This window comes from Salvelinus alpinus, chromosome 13 (assembly GCF_045679555.1).
Source record: "Salvelinus alpinus chromosome 13, SLU_Salpinus.1, whole genome shotgun sequence".
Classification (NCBI taxonomy): Eukaryota; Metazoa; Chordata; class Actinopteri; order Salmoniformes; family Salmonidae; genus Salvelinus; species Salvelinus alpinus.
The window spans coordinates 9,636,664-9,660,461 of record NC_092098.1 but is presented as its reverse complement, the minus strand read 5'-3'; the positions used below and the strand labels follow the sequence as shown (position 1 = coordinate 9,660,461).

The 23,798-nt window shown below is 42.6% G+C and overlaps 1 protein-coding gene across 3 annotated transcripts; it reads left to right on the top strand.

Annotated features, from left to right (window-relative positions):
* The first annotated feature begins 7,695 nt into the window (after positions 1–7,695).
* Positions 7,696–23,027, top strand: LOC139536972 (beta-1,4-galactosyltransferase 4-like). Of its 3 annotated transcripts, XM_071337741.1 has the most exons (10): positions 7,696–7,874; positions 8,092–8,210; positions 9,075–9,159; positions 10,304–10,395; positions 10,480–10,899; positions 11,502–11,734; positions 11,871–12,058; positions 12,281–12,403; positions 21,772–21,876; positions 21,979–23,027. In XM_071337741.1, exons 5-10 carry the CDS (start codon positions 10,617–10,619, stop codon positions 22,112–22,114), a joined length of 1,068 nt encoding a protein of 355 aa, XP_071193842.1. In that variant the 5' UTR covers positions 7,696–7,874; positions 8,092–8,210; positions 9,075–9,159; positions 10,304–10,395; positions 10,480–10,616; the 3' UTR covers positions 22,115–23,027. The 3 variants fall into 3 exon arrangements, with proteins under 3 accessions (XP_071193842.1, XP_071193843.1, XP_071193844.1); XM_071337742.1 differs by lacking the exon at positions 8,092–8,210; XM_071337743.1 differs by lacking the exon at positions 21,772–21,876.
* The last annotated feature ends 771 nt before the right edge of the window (positions 23,028–23,798 follow it).

Below are 23,798 nucleotides of genomic sequence, written 5' to 3'. Positions count from 1 at the left end.
CTGTATACCCCCCTACCTTGTCACAACACAACTGATTGGCTAAATGCATTAAGAAGGAAAGAAATTACACAAATTAACTTTTAAGAATGCACACCTGTTAATTAAAATGCATTCCGGGCGACTACCTCATGAAGCTGGTTGAGAGAATGCCAAGAGAGTGCAAAGCTGTCATCAAGGCAAAGGGTGGCTATTTGAAGAATCTCAGTGTTTAACACTGTTTTGGTTACTACATGATTCCGTATGTGTTATTTCATAGTTTTGAGGTATTCACTATTATTCTGCAATGTAGAAAATAGTAAAAATAAGGAAACATAAGTTCTAAAACTTATGACCGGTAATGTATATATTTTTAATAATTTGTTTTATCATTAATACTATCATTGTAACGCCCGTCGGAAGAAGTGGACCAAGGTGCAGCGTGGTACGTGTTCATGATTCTTTATTTTCTCAGAACACCAAACAAAACAACAAAAGAATAACGAACGTCACGTTCTGTAGGCTTCACAGAGCCAACAAAAAACAACATCCCACAAAACTAAGGTGGCAAAACAGGCTGCCTAAGTATGATTCCCAATCAGAGACAACGATAGACAGCTGTCCCAGATTGAGAACCATACCCGACCGAAACATAGAAATAAAGAACATAGAGTTTCCCACCCGAGTCACCACACAACCAACCAAACATAGAGAATAAAAATATATCTACGGTCAAGGCGGGACAGCAAACCTGACACTATAGGAGAGGGTCCGGGTGGGCATCTATCCTGGTGGCGGCTCCGGTGCGGGACGCAGACCCCGCTCCACTTCTGGCTCCACCCACTTTGGTGGCGCCTCTGGTGCGGGGACCCTCGTCGCCGACCCCGGACTGGGGACCCTCGCTGCAGGCCCCGGACTGGGGACCCTCGCTGCAGGCCCTGGACTGGGGACCCTCGCTGGAGACTCCGGACTGGGGACCCTCGCTGGAGGCTCCGGACTGGGGACCGTCGCTGGAGGCTCCGGACTGGGGACCGTCGCTGGAGGCTCCGGACTGACCCGTGGAGCTGGCACAGGATGAACCGGGCTGTGGGGGAGCACTGGAGATCTGGTGCTTCTCCTTGGCACCACTCTTCCAGGCTGAATGCCCACTTTAGCCCGGCACCTCCAGAGCGCAGGCACAGGTTGAACCGGGCTGTGGGGGAGCACTGGAGATCTGGTGCTTAACACTTGCACCGCTCCTCTTGGCTGAATGCCCACTTTAGCCCGGCACGTGCGGAGCGCAGGCACAAGATGTACTGAACTGTCACAGCGCACCGGTGACACAGTGTGCAGGGCCGGCGCAGGTAACCCTGGGCCGAAACGGCGCAACGGAGACCAAGAGCGCTGAGCTGGCACAATCTGCCCTGGCTGGATGCCCACTCTAGCGTGGAACTTGCGGAGAGCTGGCGGAGAGCTGGCTCCGAGCGCACCGGAGACACCGTGCGCTTTATCGCATAACACGGTGCCTGACCAGTACCACGCTCCTTGCCGTGAGGAGTTAGCTCTGCCAACCTCCCCGTGTGTCCCCCCCCAAAAAATTGGGGGGGGAGTGCCTTCTCGGGCTTCCGTTGATGACTTGCCTCCTCATATCGCCGCCGCTCCTCCTTCGCTGCCTTTATCTCCTCCTTTGGACGGCGATATTCTCCAGCCTGCCTCCAGGGTCCCTTACCGTCCAGGATCTCCTCCCATGTCCATGAGTCCCTTTCTCCACGCTGCTTGGTCCTTTGGTGGTGGGATGTTCTGTAATGCCCGTCGGAAGAAGTGGACCAAGGTGCAGCGTGGTACGTGAGTTTCCCACCCGAGTCACACCCTGACCAACCAAACATAGAGAATAAAAAGATCTCTACGGTCAGGGCATGACAATTATTGTATATCATTGTTATTATTGTAAGCCTATTTATTAATCGGAACCAGTTCTTTAAACATGCAAAACCTGTTTTGTTTAATTTGGCTGAGACATTTTCTTTGGCTAAATTAAATTTGATTTGAATTGTGTGCTCCATTTGTTGTATAAGATAGGTTATAACATTTACATTTACATTTAAGTCATTTAGCAGACGCTCTTATCCAGAGCGACTTACAAATTGGTGCATTCACCTTATGATATCCAGTGGAACAACCACTTTACAATAGTGCATCTAACTCTTTTAAGGGGGGGGGGGGTTAGAAGGATTACTTAATCCTATCCTAGGTATTCCTTAAAGAGGTGGGGTTTCAGGTGTCTCCGGAAGGTGGTGATTGACTCCGCTGACCTGGCGTCGTGAGGGAGTTTGTTCCACCATTGGGGTGCCAGAGCAGCGAACAGTTTTGACTGGGCTGAGCGGGAACTGTACTTCCTCAGAGGTAGGGAGGCGAGCAGGCCAGAGGTGGATGAACGCAGTGCCCTTGTTTGGGTGTAGGGCCTGATCAGAGCCTGAAGGTACGGAGGTGCCGTTCCCCTCACAGCTCCGTAGGCAAGCACCATGGTCTTGTAGCGGATGCGAGCTTCAACTGGAAGCCAGTGGAGAGAGCGGAGGAGCGGGGTGACGTGAGAGAACTTGGGAAAGTTGAACACCAGACGGGCTGCGGCGTTCTGGATGAGTTGTAGGGGTTTAATGGCACAGGCAGGGAGCCCAGCCAACAGCGAGTTGCAGTAATCCAGACGGGAGATGACAAGTGCCTGGATTAGGACCTGCGCCGCTTCCTGCGTGAGGCAGGGTCGTACTCTGCGAATGTTGTAGAGCATGAACCTACAGGAACGGGTCACCGCCTTGATGTTAGTTGAGAACGACAGGGTGTTGTCCAGGATCACGCCAAGGTTCTTAGCACTCTGGGAGGAGGACACAATGGAGTTGTCAACCGTGATGGCGAGATCATGGAACGGGCAGTCCTTCCCCGGGAGGAAGAGCAGCTCCGTCTTGCCGAGGTTCAGCTTGAGGTGGTGATCCGTCATCCACACTGATATGTCTGCCAGACATGCAGAGATGCGATTCACCACCTGGTTATCAGAGGGGGGAAAGGAGAAGATTAATTGTGTGTCGTCTGCATAGCAATGATAGGAGAGACCATGTGAGGATATGACAGAGCCAAGTGACTTGGTGTATAGCGAGAATAGGAGAGGGCCTAGAACAGAGCCCTGGGGGACACCAGTGGTGAGAGCACGTGGTGCGGAGACAGATTCTCGCCACGCCACCTGGTAGGAGCGACCTGTCAGGTAGGACGCAATCCAAGCGTGGGCCGCGCCGGAGATGTCCAGCTCGGAGAGGGTGGAGAGGAGGATCTGATGGTTCACAGTATCAAAGGCAGCCGATAGGTCTAGAAGGATGAGAGCAGAGGAGAGAGAGTTAGCTTTAGCAGTGCGGAGCGCCTCCGTGACACAGAGAAGAGCAGTCTCAGTTGAATGACTAGTCTTGAAACCTGACTGATTTGGATCAAGAAGGTCATTCTGAGAGAGATAGCAGGAGAGCTGGCCAAGGACGGCACGTTCAAGAGTTTTGGAGAGAAAAGAAAGAAGGGATACTGGTCTGTAGTTGTTGACATCGGAGGGATCGAGTGTAGGTTTTTTCAGAAGGGGTGCAACTCTCGCTCTCTTGAAGACGGAAGGGACGTAGCCAGCGGTCAAGGATGAGTTGATGAGCGAGGTGAGGTAAGGGAGAAGGTCTCCGGAAATGGTCTGGAGAAGAGAGGAGGGGATAGGGTCAAGCGGGCAGGTTGTTGGGCGGCCGGCCGTCACAAGACGCGAGATTTTATCTGGAGAGAGAGGGGAGAAAGAGGTCAAAGCACAGGGTAGGGCAGTGTGAGCAGAACCAGCGGTGTCGTTTGACTTAGCAAACGAGGATCGGATGTCGTCGACCTTCTTTTCAAAATGGTTGACGAAGTCATCAGCAGAGAGGGAGGAGGGGGGAGGAGGGGGAGGAGGATTCAGGAGGGAGGAGAAGGTGGCAAAGAGCTTCCTAGGGTTAGAGGCAGATGCTTGGAATTTAGAGTGGTAGATAAGTATAAGTATAATAAAGTATAAGTAGGTCTGTTGTAAAATAAATAACATTAGCCTATTTCTCTAATTGGTTGGGTATGGTAGGCACTTGTCTTTGTTGGTAATTGCTGCAATATAGCCTGTTCAAAACTTTTGTAAAGGTTTAAACCAGTTCGCAAGTGTTTTGTTTCATTCTATTGAGTCATTTTGTTTGGCCAAATTAAGTTCCAACTGTATTGCTGTGTTTGCCGCAATATAATAGCCTGCTCCTATTTTTCTTGTAACCAATGGCTTAGAAATGTAGAAACTTTGTGACGGTTTGGTGTGGTGTGCCTTTTCTTAAGCTTTAGCTACTGCAAACCTATGATATAAAGGCAGTGTGCACTTGTGCTCCAACTGACTCTGACATTTGAACTTGACGGGAGAAATAAGGTTTTAGGCCTTGCAGACTTACTCCTATAATCTAACAGTATAATGCTTATCTTTAACAAATCAGCCTCCTCACGTACATCTATATCTGTATATCAGACGCAGGAGCCATCTGACATAAAGAAATGCATGGACACCCTATAGACTCTGGCAAATGCGCTAGTCCAGTGTCACTTTGATTATCCCTCCATTTCATGGTTCACCAGCAGCCCCAAACATCTAAAGAATGATCTAGACTAGGGTTGAATGTTTTAACAGTATTTTACAAATGTTCCACCCCGAGAATAATAACTTTTCTCCAGGGCAACCCCGTGTTTCCTACCCAGACCGGAAGTGTCATTCTAAAGCATATAAAGCATATGTCTGGATTTGATTAGCGCTTTGTTCGGCATGAACATTAAAGTCTGATGCCTGATGAGCTATATATTAAACACATTTTATGAGCCGTGCATTAAAGACATTTTATGAGCCCAAGCCCAAAAAAGCCCAAATGATTGTCTTCTTATCCAACACATAGCCTATGTTATAGGCTACCGCACATTTCGCACGACAGAAAAACGTAAAAGCTGATGTAGCTATGTTCAAAAACAAGGTGACCCCCAAAAGCCAGATGGAGATATGTAAGTAAGACATGCATTCAGTCCTTATATTACCGTAGCATATGCTGCAGCAAATGTATGGACCACAATGAAAATAAGTACCCAACTTTATTGTGCAATCCCGGTCACTTTTACAGTTATTTGTCTATAGGCCTAAAACGTTTCATTCAGATTGTCAAGCCAAGCCTTCGATACTGGGTAAGCCTACAAGGTAGGGAGGGATGTGTTTTCTGTTTGTCGAGATTGACATACCGGTAGTCTATTTATTGCGTTGTTGAAAACACAAACCATGTCGGTATGTTTTGTTTAGACCTATTGGTTGTGTGGTGCATTGGCACAGTAACCTGTTGGTGGAAAATTCGTTGTATACATTTTATATAGTTATCAATATTGCATCAAAATTTAGAAAATCTGATTTCTCCCTCGCTGATCATTGTCTGCAACCGGCTCTTATCGTGAAGTAATGAAACATGTAGGGAGAGTGCAATTTGGATCTGGCAAAAAATACTTGAATCAGTTATAGAACCCATTGCCCTTCATGGTTAGCAACCCATGGATATCTACTTTGTTTTTGTGGCTGTAACGGCTTTCGTTGGTGGAAGGAGAGGAGGACCAAAATGCAGCGTGGTACGTATCCATAATATAATTTAATCGAGAATGAATACAAAAAAAACAAGAGACTAAATGAAAACCGAAACAGTCCCGTATGGTACTAACACAGGAAACAATCACCCACAAAACACAATGAAAACAGGCTACCTAAATATGGCTCCCAATCAGAGACAACGACTGACACCTGCCTCTGATTGAGATCCATACTAGGCCAAACACATAGAAATAGAAATACAGAACAAAACATAGAAAAACAACATAGAATGCCCACCCCAACTCACGCCCTGACCAAACTAAAATAAAGACATAAAAAAGGAACTAAGGTCAGAACGTGACAGTGGCACAGTCAATGCCACCCAGGGACTACGGGACAGAAGGTTGAGGGTTCGCCGACCACAACACAGGCGCTGCACTCAATTCAATTTCAATTTAAGGGGCTTTATTAGAATGAGAAACATATGTTTATATTGCCAAAGCAAGTGAAATAGATAATCAACCAAAGTGAAATAAACAATATAAAATGTACAGTAAACATTACACTCACAAAAGTTCCAAAAGAATAAAGAGATTTCAAATGTCATATTATGTCTATATACAGTGTTGTAATGATGTGCAAATAGTTAAAGTACAAAAGGGAAAATAAATAAACATAAATATAGGTTGTACAGTTGAAGTCAGAAGTTTACATACACGTTAGCCAAATACATTTAAACTCAGTTTTTCACAATTCCTGACATTTAATCCTAGTAAACATTCCCTGTTTTAGGTCAGTTAGGATCACCACTTTATTTTAAGAATGTGAAATGTCAGAATAATTGTAGAGAAAGGGTTTATTTCAGATTTTATTTCTTTCATCACATTCCCAGTGGGTCAAAAGTTTACATACACTCAATTAGTATTTGGTAACATTGCCTTTAATTTGTCTAACTTGGGTAAAATGTTTCAGGTAGCCTTCCACAAGCTTCCCACAATAAGTTGGGTGAATTTTGGCCCATTCCTCCTGACAGAGCTGGTGTAACTGAGTCAGGTTTGTAAGCCTCCTTGCTCGCACAAGCTTCTTCAGTTCTGCCCACAAATTTTCTACAGGATTGAAGTCAGGGCTTTGTAATGGCCACTCCAATACCTTGACTGTGTTGTCCTTAAGCCATTTTGCCACAACGTTAGAAGTATGCTTGGGGTCATTGTCCATTTGGAAGACCCATTTGCGACCAAGCTTTAACTTCCTGACTGATGTCTTGAGATGTTGCTTCAATATATCCACATAATTTTGCTTCCTCATGATGCCATCTATTTTGTAAAGTGCACCAGTCCCTCCTGCAGTACAGCACCCCCACAACATGATGCTGCCACCCCCGTGCTTCACTGTTGGGATGGTGTTCTTCGGCTTGCAAGCCTCCCCCTTTTTCCTCCAAAGATAGCGATGGTCATTATGGCTAAACAGTTCTGTTTTTGTTTCATCAGAACAGAGGACATTTCTCCAAAAAGTACGATCTTTGTCCCCATGTGCAGTTGCAAACCGTAGTCTGGCTTTTTTATGGCGGTTTTGGAGCAGTGGCTTCTTCCTTGCTGAGCGGCCTTTCAGGTTATGTCAATATAGGACTCGTTTTACTGTGGATATAGAAACTTTTGTACCTGCTTCCTCCAGCATCTTCACAAGGTCGTTTGCTGTTGTTCTGGGATTGATTTGCACTTTTCGCACCAAAATACATTCATCTCTAGGAGACAGAACGCATCTCCTTCCTAAGTGGTATGACGGCTGCGTGGTCCCATGGTGTTCATACTTGTATACTATTGTTCGTACAGATGAACGTGGTACCTTCAGGCGTTTGGAAATTGCTCCCAAGAATGAACCAGACTTGTGGAGGTCTACAATGTTTTTTCTGAGTGCTTGGCTGATTTCTTTTGATTTTCCCATGATGTCAATCAAAGAGGCACTGAATTTTAAGGTAGGCCTTGACATACATCCACAGGTACATCTCCAATTGACTCAAATGATGTCAATTAGCCTATCAGAAGCTTCTAAAGCCATGACATAATTTCCTGGAATTTTCCAAGCTGTTTAAACGCACAGTCAACTTAGTGGTGTATGTAAACTTCTGACCCACTAGAATTGTGATACAGTGAATTATGTCTGTAAAAAATTGTTGGAAAACTTACTTGTGTCATGCACAAAGTAGATGTCCTTACCGACTTGCCAAAACTATAGTTTGTTAACAAGAAATTTGTGGAGTGGTTGAACTACAAGTTTGAATGACTCCAACCTAAGTGTATGTAAACTTCCGACTTCAACTGTATTTACAATGGTGTTTGTTCTTCACGGGTTGCCTTTTTCTTGTGGCAACAGGTCACAAATCTTGTTGTGGTGATTGCACACTGTGGTATTTCACCCAATAGATATGGGAGTTTATCAAACTGGATTTGTTTTCAAATTCTTTGTGAGTCTGTGTAATCTGAGGGAAATATGCGTCTCTAATATGGTCATAGATTTGGCAGGAGGTTAGGAATTGCAGCTCAGTTTCCACCTCTTGTTGTGGGAAGTGTGCACATAGTCTTCTCTTGAGAGCCAAGTCTGCCATCGGTGTAAATTATTTCCAATGTGTCAGGTAATTATCATTTTGTTTTCTCATGATTTGGTTGGGTCTAATTCTGTTGCTGTCCTGGGGATCTGTGAGGTCTGTTTATGTTTGTGAACAGAGCCCCAGGACCAGCTTTCTTAGGGGTTTATTTCTCTGTATGTGATGGCTTTGTTATGGAAGGTTTGGGAATCGCTTCCTTTTAGGTGGTTGTAGAATATAACGTCTCTTTTCTGGATTTTGATAATTAGCGGGTAACTGCCTAATTCTGCTCTGCATGCATTATTTTTGTGTTTTACGTTGAACACAGAGGATATTTTTGCAGTATTCTGCATGCAGAGTCAATTTGGTGTTTGTCCCATTTTGTGAATTCTTGGTAGGCGAGCGGATCCCAGACCTCACAAACATTATTATTATTATTATTATTATTATTTTGAATGAATTCTATGAGGGAGGTTGTTCGATTTAGGCCTAACTGTCTCCAAATTTAGCTGGAATTTAGTGCAAAGGGATTTGAGAAATGTGATTTGGTTGACGATAGTCCTATGACATTGGCCTACTGTCTCGTTTTGCGCTGCACAAAATATCAGATCTCAACAACGATTGGATACGTGTTTAACATCACCAGTACCACATCCTTATGATATATTTTCATACGCGCAACGTGATTATAATACACAGGTTGGAACGTCTGACTGAAATACAGGACAACTTATTTTTCTAAACGAGTGGTGTTTGAATTTGTTGATAAAATGCGGGACATGATTGTTTGGTTGAGGGACAATGGGCCAAAATTCGGAACTGTCCCAAACAATCCGGGACATGTGGTCACCCTACCCCTTATTTTTCTATTTGACGTTCATGTGTGAGTCTTGAACGCGTATATCTTTCTAGAACGGCGTTTGCAGGAGTAGTACCAACGGGGAGTGGCCAGCCAGCTGCCCAAAACAACAGCAGAAGAACTCTAGGCAACTGGCAAGTAAGACATCCGCTCATCATTCTCTAAGAACATGTATTTCTCGTTAAATATGGTAATTGCTGTGTACATTTAAACCCGTATTCTCCGGGACTTCATTCATACCGAAATAGCTAACCCAATGTGGTCGCAGTAATAGCTGTTGTTTAGTTTCAGCAAGCTAAAAAGCTGTTATCTACATTGGACTTCACGAGCTACTTGCTAGCTAATGTTACTTAGCTTGTTAAATACTAGCTTTTGGTTGCAGGACTACACGAGCCATTTCTTAAGTTCTAAAGTAAAATGTGTCACTGTTCAGAGAACAATCAGTTTGCAAGTCAGGTTAACGTTATATTTATGTGTGACCCTAATAAATCAATTCATTTGACCACCCAAAAAGATGTCAGCATCGAGCTAAGTTAGCTAACTACAGCCAGTTTGAGGAACGTTGAATGTGTAACAGGCAACATTCAAACAACAACTTACATTAATTCCCTGACTGTACAATTGTGCAGAAGGCTACTGGCTTTCTGCACAACATGTCATGTTTAAATTCCACTGCTCATGTCATGATAGGTAAATAGCTAGTAGTGCAAGGACTTTATAGCAAGTTGTCTTTTTACAGTAAATTTGAATATTTTGTCCTGGGCCTGTTCTTTAGTCATTTTAGCTAATGACCGTTTTGATTAGGATAGGTATCCCATTTTGGTTATGTGAATAGAGAAGGAGAAATAAGAACAACGTGGCAACATGTGATGTGTCTAAGCTTAGCACACACAAAAGCAGGCTACAGTTAAAGCCTAAGATTACTATCCAGGACATCCCTGAATAATGTGCATTGAAAGACAATGGATTGTAATTGTGTCAACATGAAACCAAAGCGCAAACAGGTGTGAGGAAGTAGAAAAGAGAATCGTTCCACTTCAGTTACCGTTTCTTTTGGGTGGAGTGTAGCTGGGAGTACATAGAGCCGGGTGTGTATAGATTAAACGCCTCAGTGCACAGCCAATGTAAAGTACTGTGAATTCTGTTGTCGCCTAGCCTCTTTCACAGGCTTTCACCAAAGCCCGGGCACCTGAGGCTACTTTTTGCATAATGCACTAGTCAAATGCTATAAATTCAAGTAGGAAGTGTCAATGGAACTGAAATATTTTCTTTTACATAACAGGTACAGCAGTCAGAGGAACTCAATTCCTCTAAGCGGCACACCTTCCTTCACATGCAACTATATTTTCTGGAAAATCAACTAAATAATATAAAGTACCCAAATGCTTTTTTACATGACAAACATTTTTTTTTAACTGACAAAAATAATGAAACTCATCCAGAATGTTGTCATCATAGGTTGAATGTCAGGGGGCCTGGTGCTCTCTACTAAGTAATTTCTCCTGTGGCTGCTGCAAAGGAGAACCAGATGTCATAAACCAAGATTGAAGCCTCCCACATTTTGGGGGATTTAATACCTGTACAACCAATCAGCCATGGGAGTCTGTCCTGCTGTGTCCAGGTACTTCCGGAGGTGGAAGTATATGATACTGTTGCTGCTCTCTGTCTCTGTTTTGGCTTGGATCGCCACTTTTGCCGGCGAAACAGTGAAAGCAATTCAGGATACACATAGGTCAGCACAGACACTTGAGGATAACGCTGAGGTCCTGAGGGGGGGAATGCAATACTCATGGAAAACAGTGACGCAAGTCTTCTCCAATCCTCTCCCTGACACCCCACCACCAAAAGAAAGCTGTCCTGAGAAATCACCACTGCTTCGTAAGTAGGGCTACACAGTATCCACAGATGTTATTGTAAGCTTAATACAGGCTTTGCTATAGCTTACTTACTGATGATAATGCCATGTTACTGTGTACTTCCTTGAAAAGAACATTATGTGCAGTGTGGAGAGAAGAACGTTGGTAATCAAGTGAATACTTTAATGTGCAACTGTAGGGATTGTGTAACCGCCTGATTTATTACTCAAACATTGCTAGGCTGAGGCTCATTTTGATTATTTTCAGACTGTAGCCTATGTGGTAACAGTTTGCATGTAGCCTACATAAAATGGCTCCTTGTTGACAGGAAGTGGACAACTGTTGTAATAAGGCTTACACCATATGGGAGGCAGATGGCACAGCGTTACAGTGGGTTTCCATCAACATAAATTCCTATTTGAAGACGGCTTGTGTTTATGTCTGTGGCCCAAACAGAATGCACACACACGTTTGTAATTATCTGTCCCGACCATGCTGTTTTTTAGTTCATGATATTGTATTTTAAATTAGTGCCATGTAAATATATTGCAATGGAGTTTCTCCGTAAGACTTTACAATTTAGTTGTCTAGGTTTTCATCATGCCTATTATTTTCTGCCTACAGGTGGAGCCCTGAAGCTGACATTCGAGGACTCTCTAACGCTGAAGGAGGTGGAGAGTGAGAACAGTGGAGTGGCTGAGGGCCAATACCAGCCTCCAGACTGCCTCGCCCAGCAGAGTGTGGCCATCCTCATCCCTCACCGTAACCGGGAGAAACACCTCCTCTACCTCCTGCATCACCTGCACCCCTTTCTTCAGAGGCAGCAGCTGCACTACGGCATCTACGTCATCCACCAGGTATTACTGTCATGAAGTTACACTACATTATGTCATTTCCTCAATTATATTTGTATCGATTTTTGAGCCGATAAGGGTTACAGACTTTGAACTTGAAAAAGGTTGATGTTTGTGGTTGATTTGTGTGTTGTGACAGGCTGGAGAGGTGACGTTTAATCGTGCCAAGCTACTTAATGTGGGGTACTTGGAGGCACTCAAGGACTACGATTGGGATTGCTTTGTTTTTCATGACGTGGATCTGGTTCCAGAGAACGACTACAACCTATACAAGTGTGACCAACAGCCCAAACACTTAGTGGTCGGCAGGAACGCTACAGGATACAAGTAAATATCTTAGCTCTCAACTCATGTCCACCTTTATGCAAAAGCAGGTAAATGTCTATATGCTCTCTCAACAGCATGTCCGAAGTGATGTGGCAGCTATCACTATAAATGGACTATTCATACCAAATTCACTTTTTAACATTTCAATTATTACCAATGTTCAATCAAAGTCCTGGGAACAGGTCTGTAATGTCTTGCTTTTTTTTGTTTTTGCTCTCGTAGATTGCGATACAAAGGGTACTTTGGAGGGGTGACGGCCATGACGAAGGACCAGTTTCACAAAGTGAACGGATTTTCAAACACTTACTGGGGATGGGGTGGGGAGGATGATGACCTTCGCATCAGGTGAGACCCCTATTACTTTTAACCATGGTTAGGGCTGTGGTGGTCGTGAAATTTTGTTCACCGATTATTGTCATGCAAAAGAGTGCCGGTCTCATGGTAATTGACCGTTAATTAGCTGGAACACATTTAGCATATGCAGGCCTCCACTCATACAAGTCGCTGATGCGCACCTTTGGAACATCTACATAAAAAAATTTTTAAGTCTAATTAATCAATTTCATATATACCATCACAATAAATCCATTATTTTAGTCGGGTCTAAAGAAACTTTATCATATGAAGAAAATGTATTTCAGAAGAACAGAATATGAGTTGGCCCACTGACATATGCTGTAGGCTTGTTCATTTAACTGACAAGATATGCTTAAGTCCTGTGCCATTATTTTATATGATTTTATAGTAAGAAGAATATAATTGAACTTAGCTGAATAAAAGGAGGATATTTTTTGCATTCCGTAGCAAGTGCTCCTATGAAGTGGCTATGTTGAGCATAAAAGTGATAATTTGAAACAGATTCTATATGCTTTTTTTGGGGGGGGGAAAACTTTAGTTGTGAATGATACAAACCTTAAAATGTCTTAGAAATCAAAACGTATATGGACTGCATGGTGCGACTTTAGGCTTTTTAATGATTTGGGAAGCAGCTAAATAAAGCTTGCGCTCTGCTCTGTCCCTTGCCTCAGGCTGCACAGCTGTTCTCTCATCAAGTGATCATATTTTCACATCAGACTATTCTCAATTTAATCTTGTCTTTACTAATATGTCAAATTAGTTTTGATTTAGATTGGACCATTATCAAATGGGCAGGGGAAAAAATACATCTGTATGTACTCGAATAGCGAATGGAGGCCAAACGCTTTTCTGTCGGTCGGTTTTGTAGGCTACTTCGGTTTTATAGCGGAGCATGTACTTTATACAGCTGAGAAACAAATATAAGGACACTTATTTCACTCCAGGCGTCAACCACTGTTTGAGGTGCATGCTCTCGCTGCGCGACAGGATATATTCTGCCCAAACTCTGTATGCCATGGGCTCTCCAATCTTGTTCCTGCAGCTACCCAATGCTTAATTTGTGAAACCAAGTGAAATCTGTTCGGGAACATCGATAGTAACTTTTTTCCCGTAACAACATATTTTACTAAACTATTGTTGGGCTGTCTGCGCGTTCGAGAAAGGAATAAAGGAGAGAGGAGGAGCTGGAAACACGTTGCGGTGAGATGTTCTGCACAGCTAAAGGTATTGTTCCACTGAATTTAATTATGAGAATATTTAAAAAATCCCTGTTAAGCTATTCAAAATCCAAATCAAATCCAAATTCACTAATTGTAGGCTAACTGTAAGCCGCCCTGCACAATCAATGAACCAACAGCATTGCTATATGTTCTCTCCCAGACTCATTCATAGATATTTTGGAGTGTAGCGTAAGGTAACCAGTCCATCCAGTATGCATAGTAATACAGTCCACACTCAAAGGGGATTACTCGATTTTTGTTTAATTTTGGAGTATAGGCTAGACCGTTTGTACAAAAGACATCTTAAATAATTTTTGTTTTATGTTTTTCAGCCTACCGCATATTACGCATGGCATTCTATAAGGTTGCAATCATTTAATTCAGTTTCTTTTTTGGGCTTGGGCTCATAAGCCTATCCTTCCTTTGGCCGCCTTTCCTTCCAGTTCTCTGCTGCCAATGACTGGATCAAATTGCAAAAATCACTGAAGCTGGAGACTTATATTTCCCTCTAACTTTAAGCATCAGCTGTCAGAGCAGCTTACCGATCACTGTACCTGCACACAGCCCATCTGTAAATAGCCAACACAGTCTCACATTCAATTCGCGCATATATGTACAAAATGTATTTCAGCAGATTTCGTGCGTTTTTGTGCATTTTTTGTGCATTTTTGGGGTGGTTCAATTCGTTTGAAAATACACGGATTTCTGTGCTACTTAATTCGTGCGAAAAGACACGAATTTAACCAGTAGGCGACACAAGCCGTTGCAACAACCATGTAGACGCGATAATTTGTATTTCATTTCTGTTCTTCTTAATGGCTAATTCAACGTCATGAATATACAGAAATGTTGTCTTTGTTTAACCATGTTTTAAAATGTGTCGTTGTATGCCTATATGTACTGTTTTAGACTTGCTGAACAGAATTTTTGAGAAAAGACGCACATTTAAGTGCGACTTCATTCGTGGGAAATATTGTTTTATTAATGCCAATGCTGTTTTCTGTGCTTGATTTCGCTTAATACTTTGGATACTGGTGCACTTGTAATCAGAACGCCTTTTTGTCATGTAGGCAACCATACACGATTTTCTTCATAACCCATTTCATATTTCGTGGAGCCTAAATTACACAATTTTCTTCATAATGCATGTATTACATGTTAATGTAAAATAATGAATTGTGTTGGCTTACACTTATGGCCTTTCCAAGGCCTTTCCATACCTTAAGGGAACATTTTAGCACTCACCATATGGTTAGTGAGAAACGCCACATTGCAAATGTAAGGTCCCTTACTAGACGTCCTGCAACGTTTCTAAAATTCGTGGACGGCGTCGGGCCGTGCGCGGGGGAGAGATCTTTCAGGAAGTCATCAAACTAAATCTCTCGGACGTTCGGTTTCCATTTTATAAAAATAACACATTTTGGTCATTTTTCCGCAGTCTCGGAAATTCCCACCAGAGGGAAAATAAATAATATTGCAAATGCACAAGCACATTGCAAATGCATATGGCCTTTTCTCCTAAACGGAAAATATTTCGAAGACGTAATGGACAGTTGGCCCGGAACAAGATGGCGTCGAGGCCTCAACGCTTTTTGAGTTATGGCCATTTTTCAGGGATTAAAGGTCAAAAACGCAAAGTAGGGTGCTAATTTGACCGCTTCACGTCAAAGTACATAAGCATACGGTGTCAGGAAAAAAAGAACCAGCCATTTATCTATCGTAATTTAAGAGAAATCGTACATTGACAAATTGGTCATGTTCACAAAAAGGAGTTAAAAAAAAAAAAAGTTACAGATCCAGTTGCAGTGTGTTCAGACGAACATTTTTTAAGTGGGTCTCGAAGCTCTGCCAGAATTCTGTGATTTTATGTGATTTTATGAAATAACACACACTCATTTAACCCTCTGTAAATAAGTCAGTTCTTAACATAAAGACTTAAAACTCAATATTATATAAGAGCCTACCCCAAGGAGGATATGTGTTCACTTTCAGCTTCCTATGTCAACCGGAAGTACCTTCAAATGGTGCCATAGGGTCAGTTTCGAAAGGTTAAAAAGGTCAGATCTGCCTCCCGGGTGGCGCAGTGGTCTAGGGCACTGCATCGCAGTGCTAGCTGCGCCACCAGAGTCTCTGGGTTCGCGCCCAGGCTCTGCCGCAGCCGGCCGCGACCGGGAGGTCCGTTGGCCTAGCGTCGTCCGGGTTAGGGAGGGTTTGGCCGGTAGAGATATCCTTGTCTCATCGCGCTCCAGCGACTCCTGTGGCGGGCCGGGGGCAGTGCGCGCTAGCCAAGGGGGCCATGTGCACGGTGTTTCCTCCGACACATTGGTGCGGCTGGCTTCCGGGTTGGAGGCGCGCTGTGTTAAGAAGCAGTGCGGCTTGGTTGGGTTGTGCTTCGGAGGACACGTGGCTTTCGACCTTAGTCTCTCCTGAGCCCATACGGGAGTTGTAGCGATGAGACAAGATAGTAATTACTAGCGATTGGATACCACAAAGAAAAGGGGATAAAAGGATGGAGTGAAAAAGTACGCTGCTTAAAGACACACAAAGCCTGCAATGGCATTGCCATTATCTCCAGGCCGTGCCGAGTTCAACGAGATGCCCCGCTTGACCGTAGCTAGCTCGGTCTGAGTGCAGCGACAGGGACAAGAAGAAGGACCCAAATGACCCTTTGACCTCAATTTCATATTTTTTTGCTTTTGGGAGACAGAGAGAGAACCATTAAGGTTAGAAGCACAATTTGACCTCAGGAACGTTCCTAAGGTCCTCCCGATCTGTGCAAGCCTAACATTGACCGTGTGGCATTAACCCTTAATAGTTAAAAGAAGGTGTTTACATCAAACAGTTTACAATGACATGTCTCCCCATAGGAATTAATTGCCTGCTCCCCTAAATTCAACCTGAAGCCTATGTGGGTTAATAATGCCTTATGAACCTGTCTTCGATGACAATCCATCAGGCCACTATGAGGTCTACCTGTGTCGATTCTAAGCTTCCTGGAGCAACCGGAAGTGGTTAAATCACCCTAAAAGTGTTTGCCATACCCAACCTGCAGTTTGAGAGAAATAGTGCATTCAACCCTATGTAAATCAGTGAGTTCTTAACGTATAGACTTAAAACTCAGGATTCTGTAAAAGCCCACTCCAATGAGGATATGTGTTTACTTTCAGCTTCCTGTGCCAACCGGAAGTGCCATAATTGGTGTCAAAAGGGCTGTTTCGAAGGGTTAAAAAAGTCTAATCTTTCCAAAACTTAATATATGTGAATAGGCAACCCTCATGAACTGTAAATCAGTCATTCATCCCATCAGATTTCAAGGAAAAATTTACACACCCACACAGAAAGGATGGAGTGACACACTGATGGGCTTAGAGGCAGACAGTGACTGCAATAGTTACTTTTGTTTGAACTTTTAAAGAACCGTCAGACCTAGAGTTCTGAAACTTTACAAACCTGTTCTAGAGCTCAGGTCGATTAAGCACGGTGAGTTATGTGGCTCTCGAAGGTTCTCGGACCGATAAAAAGCCTCGGTGCATTTGCATTGACTTCAATTCATTTTGAGCATTACAAAATGGTGACATTTAGAAAAGTCCCAGAGTTGCAAGACTAGGTGCATTGAAACTGGCTCGGCCCATAGAGACGGACCCCGACATTTCTGTCCGATAGCTCATTCAAGGACCCCGTAGCAAGGCATGGAAAAAAGTGGAATTTCAGCACCAATTAAGGTTTTGCTCGGGCACCGAATGACCTATCGAGCCGAAACTTGGGATTCGAGGTCGCCTCACATAGGGCTAAACATAATGTGAAAACTGGACCCGCAGCTAGAACATAACTACGTATTATTTGTTTTATTATGGTTTAAATGGAAGGCGCTGTGAATTTTGGGCCTGCTCTGAAATATGTGATAGTTGGCTTCTAAACGAGTTGGAAAAAGTGAGTTTGGAGTCAGATGGTATCAGTTTGGTGTCTGAAAATATCTAATTGGCTGATGGACACTGACTTGCTAGTTGACTTTTGTGCATTTGCAATATGTTTCAACAGTGAAAAACCACCAAAATAGCATTCTGAAATCACCACTAAAAATGACATCACCATAGCCGTGCCGAGTTCAACGAGATGCCCCGCTTGACCGTAGCTTGCTCGGTCTGAGCGCAGCGACAGTGACAAGAAGATGACCCTTGACCTACATTTCAAGTCTTTTGCTTTTGGGAGACAGAGAGAGAACTGTTAAGGTTTAGAAGCACAATTTGACCTCAGGAACGTTCCTAAGGTCTCTGTGCAAGCCTAACCTTGACCGTGTGGCATTAACCCTTAACAGTTAAAAGAAGGTGTTTACATCAAACAGTTTACAATGACATCTCACCCCATAGGAACACATTGCCTGCACCCCTAAATTCAACCTGAAGCCTATGTGGGTTATGAATGTCTTATGAACCTGTCTTCAATGACAATCCATCAAGCCACTATGGCTTGAATCACCCTAAAAGTGTTTTGCCATACCCAACCAGCAGTTTGTGATATATAGTGCATTCAACCCTGTGTAAATCAGTCAGTTCTTAACGTATAGACTTAAAACTCAGGATTCTGTAAAAGCATACCCCGATCAGGATATGTATTTACTTATAGCTTCCTGTGCCAACCGGAATTGCCTTAAAATGGGGTCATAGGTGCTGTTTCGAAGGTTTAAAAAAGTCAGATCTTTCCAAAACTTTAAATGTGTGAATCGGTCAACCCTCATGAACTGTAAATCAGTAATTTCGCTAAACAGATGTCAAAGAAAAGCTCTCTCTCACACACACACACACACACACAGCAAGTACGGAGTGAAAAAGTATGGTGCTTAAAGACACACAGAGCCTTAAATGCTTTTAGGGGGGATCCAGACTTCCATACCCGCTCTGGGAGCGCTATACTACCGCCCCAAATCAATGGGTGCTGGCCTGAGTGATTTATGGAGGTTTTCAAAAAATATTCTGTTTTTTCTTCTGGAAAATATTTTATGTTTTTTCTTCTCGAGTCAATGGCCTGGGTGATTTATGGAGGTTTTAAAAAAAATATTCTAAGTCCAAACTTCTCATGCACCTGGTATTTTTTTGGGGTTACCAGGTGTCATTTTTCAAAACGGTTGAAATTGCTTTTAGGGGGCATCCAGAGTGTCACATGACCGGATGAGGTAACTATTCTTGTTCTTCTTGTAACTTTCCGGTAGGCTAGAAGCTTTCCGGTGTTTTGTTGCTCGACACAGGTCGACGCAGGTATTGCACTTGATTTATCGTTATCGTAACCGTAGGTGCAGCCAAGTGGAAATACGAAAGCTTTCTAGCTATTTCGCACTGACGGTAATTTGAACACAAGAACGTTTCTAGTGAAAAGGTGCTTACACTCAGAGCCATGTATTTACACTCAGCCACCCTAGCCTTATTACGGGTTAACGTTTTGGTAATTTTGGTTGGCCAACAAAATGTAAGACTACAATGACTGCATACGTTTCCCCAAATGTTATACGAAAAAAAAATGTTTTGTTATTGATGGACAATGGCAAGGCTGCCATTGTATTTTCAGTTACATTCTGGTCAATAAAAATGGTTTACACGTTTGTTTTTTAAGAAATACATGGAACTACAACCGAATAAAATACCATTAGCCATCATGCATTGCATGATTCATTCTATACTGAAGTCTGTTCAGAAAAATCGAAAACAGTACATATAGGCATAAAACCACAATGTTTTAATAGGGATTAAATAAAGACAATATATACAGTGGGGAGAACAAGTATTTGATACACTGCCGATTTTGCAGGTTTTCCTACTTACAAAGCATGTAGAGGTCTGTAATTTTTATCATAGGTACACTTCAACTATGAGAGACGGAATCTAAAACAAAAATCCAGAAAATCACATTGTATGATTTTTAAGTAATTAATTTGCATTTTATTGCATGACATAAGTATTTGATACATCAGAAAAGCAGAACTTAATATTTGGTACAGAAACCTTTGTTTGCAATTACAGAGATCATACGTTTCCTGTAGTTCTTGACTAGGTTTGCACACACTGCAGCAGGGATTTTGGCCCACTCCTCCCTACAGATCTTCTCCAGATCCTTCAGGTTTCGGGGCTGTCGCTGGGCAATACGGAGTTTCAGCTCCCTCCAAAGATTTTCTATTGGGTTCAGGTCTGGAGACTGGCTAGGCCACTCCAGGACCTTGAGATGCTTCTTACGGAGCCACTCCTTAGTTGCCATGGCTGTGTGCTTTGTGTCGTTGTCATGCTGGAAGACCCAGCCACGACCCATCTTCAATGCTCTTACTGAGGGAAGGAGGTTGTTGGCCAAGATCTCGCGATACATGGCCCCATCCATCCTCCCCTCAATACGGTGCAGTCGTCCTGTCCCCTTTGCAGAAAAGCATCCCCAAAGAATGATGTTTCCACCTCCATGCTTCACGGTTGGGATGGTGTTCTTGGGGTTGTACTCATACTTCTTCTTCCTCCAAACACGGCGAGTGGAGTTAGACCAAAAAGCTCTATTTTTGTCTCATCAGACCACATGACCTTCTCCCATTCCTCCTCTGGATCATCCAGATGGTCATTGGCAAACTTCAGACAGGCCTGGACATGCACTGGCTTAAGCAGGGGGACCTTGCGTGCGCTGCAGGATTTTAATCCATGACGGCGTAGTGTGTTACTAATGGTTTTCTTTGAGACTGTGGTCCCAGCTCTCTTCAGGTCATTGACCAGGTCCTGCCGTGTAGTTCTGGGCTGATCCCTCACCTTCCTCATGATCATTGATGCCCCACGAGGTGAAATCTTGCATGGAGCCCCAGACCGAGGGTGATTGACCGTCATCTTGAACTTCTTCCATTTTCTAATAATTGCGCCAACAGTTGTTTCCTTCTCACCAAGCTGCTTGCCTATTGTCCTGTAGCCCATCCCAGCCTTGTGCAGGTCTACAATTTTATCCCTGATGTCCTTACACAGCTCTCTGGTCTTGGCCATTGTGGAGAGGTTGGAATCTGTTTGATTGAGTGTGTGGACAGGTGTCTTTTATACAGGTAACGAGTTCAAACAGGTGCAGTTAATACAGGTAATGAGTGGAGAACAGGAGGGCTTCTTAAAGAAAAACTAACAGGTCTGTGAGAGCCGGAATTCTTACTGGTTGGTAGGTGATCAAATACTTATGTCATGCAATAAAATGCAAATTAATTATTTAAAAATCATACAATGTGATTTTCTGGATTTTTGTTTTAGATTCCGTCTCTCACAGTTGAAGTGTACCTATGATAAAAATTACAGACCTCTACATGCTTTGTAAGTAGGAAAACCTGCAAAATCGGCAGTGTATCAAATACTTGTTCTCCCCACTGTATATAACCTCTTATGGTTATATGGTAAAAAAAAAGACAAAATATCTATATATTCATAACGTAAAATTACTAAATACAGGCGATCGCGTCTATGGTTGTTGCAACGGCTTGTGTGTCGCCAACTGGTTAAATTCGTGTCTTTTCGCACTAATTAAGTAGCACAGAAATTTGTGTATTTTCGCACGAATTAAGTAGCACAGAAATTCGTGTATTTTCAAACGAATTGAACCACCCCAAAAATGCACAAAAACGCACGAAATCTGCTGAAATACATTTTGTACATATATGCGTGAATTGAATGTGAGGCTGGGCTGAAATAGCACACCCAACTACCTCATCCCCATATTGCTATTTATATTCCTGCTCTTTTGCACCCCAGAATCTCTACTTGCACATCATCATCTGCACATCTATCACTCCAGTGTTAATACTAAATTGTAATTATTTCGCCTCTATGGCCTATTTATTGCCTTACCTCCCTAATCTTATTTCCATTGATGTCAGTGGTTAGAGGGATAATAGAGCCCTGAGTACCAGGTCATTAGCGACCTGATAGTAGTTAGCAGTGCATAAAAGGAGATCAGCATGACACAAAGGTCACGTGGAATTTAACTGCGGTCATGACTCATGACTGCCGGTGTGGCGGTAATACGGTCACCGCAACAGTCCTAACCATGTTGGCTTAATGTACAATTTTTGGACCTTACTCCATTTGTGTCCTACATCTTAGTCAATGCGGGATGTTATCGATTTATTTAATTTGTCTCTGATAGGGTGGAGCTCCAGAAAATGAAGATTATACGGCCACCCCCTCTTATAGCACGCTATACCATGGTATTTCATAAAAGAGATAGCGGCAACGAAATTAATAAAGACCGGTGAGTCACTGTGGACACATCAATTTATAAATTGCTTGCTGTAATCATAAGCTATTATTCGTCATTTAATTCCTTTTATTCTGAAATTGTCCTCCTTCACAGGATGCTCTTGTTAGGACGGACACCTCAAGTCTGGAGAACGGATGGCCTTAACACCTGCTCCTACAGTACTCTCTCAGTTGAGAGGCCACCTCTGTACATTAATGTCACAGTGGACATTGGCAAACCACTGCACTGAGGCTTCAGAGCATCTGTCTTGATTTACTGCATTGAATACAGTAATGGTGCTCTGGTATGTCCATGCCTACATGTTATGTACCTGCCCTAACAAACAGTGGCAGTAGCTGGTAAGCAAAAGTTTTCACTGTAAACCATTCCAAGCAGGGCACTTAATATTGCCAGGTCCTAATAACGTAAAGTCTGGAAGCCCTTCAGTCAAAACTGGTGAGTAGTTTCTAGGGGTGAGAATAAAACCACAATTAAATTTTGCTCTGCGTTAGAGGTTTGTTGTGACTTGATTGTTTCAACAAGTATTTGCATTCTAATAGAGCATGTTGTCTTTTTTTTATTCTAAAGAATCCTGTATTTGGTCATTTCTTAATCTCTGGTTGTCAAATAAAAATGGGAACCAAGAATTGCTCTCAAATCACTCCTACATGAATTGATGAATGTAGAAGGTAAGATGGGGAAACAAGGGACAACATAGGACGCAAGGAACACGTTTTCATATATGAATCATTCTCACATTTGTGAAAGTATGCTACATGGAAATTAATTGTAGTTTTTATGCAATCTTGTTACAACAGCCAACAGCAATATCACAGTGTAGATGGCTTCATTTTCTAGACATCACAAGTTTTATATTTTGAATATGCTGCTACAAGATTTGTGAAGTAACTCAAAAACACTAATTTAGTCAAATGTCTAATATTGTAAAATACTTTGCTTCTGTTGCCTTAATTCATCCAGTTGTAAAAGTACCAGAGGTCCATTCCTGTTTTTATTTTTATTGCTGAGCTATACAGTTCCAGTCAAATATATTGCCACCCTTACATGATTCACTATTTATTTTCAAATAAGTTGAAATAAACCAAAACATGTGTTCTTCACATGTGTATTTGTAGGTTTTACAACTGCACAGACCCCCCCCCCCCCCCAAAAAAAACCAACTGAAATTTAGATTTTTCACATCGAAGTCAAATGTCCTGCAATAACTTATTCAATGTTCTAAATAATTTGGTTGGAGGCAAGTTCTCGTTTACTGTGTAATTTCTCACCTGTGGGAAGTTGCAGGTGCCTACATGGTAAAAATATCAATCCAACCAGTTAAACAAAAAAATCTGCTCCAATGGAAAATTACAAAGGTTCCCTCTACCCCCCCATCTAGGTCTATGTGGGCCATCTTGAGTTGAAGCAAGCTGTCCCATTTAGGCTGTTAAGAGCTACCTACTGCCTTTGACACTTTCACCGTTTTGCTCAAATGTATTCTTAGTCTATGCCTGTTTTAACAATGTTATTTATCATATCATATAAGACTATTGTGTTTTATATATTTTAATATGGTTTTGGTATGGCCTGCTCTTTCACATATATGCTTCTGTAAGTTATGCGTCATTCATATTTGCATGGTGTGAGGTTAGCTATATGAGTAGTACTGTAGCGTTCAACATTTGTTTCTTTCTGTGGTCCTACTTTATCTGATGATGTATAAATTATTGATGTTTAGAATATGTTTTGGGATGCCATAATGACTGATTAATTAAGAGTGCCTTGTTCGGTGAGACCTTTCTCTCTTGAATCTTTTCCTTTCAAAATAACATTTTTAGTTTTGTAGATTGTATTATAGGTGGGGAGAGACATGAATCAGATGGGACTTGTGAATTGAAGAGAAATAAATGATCTATTTCTATAAACAAAGTCAT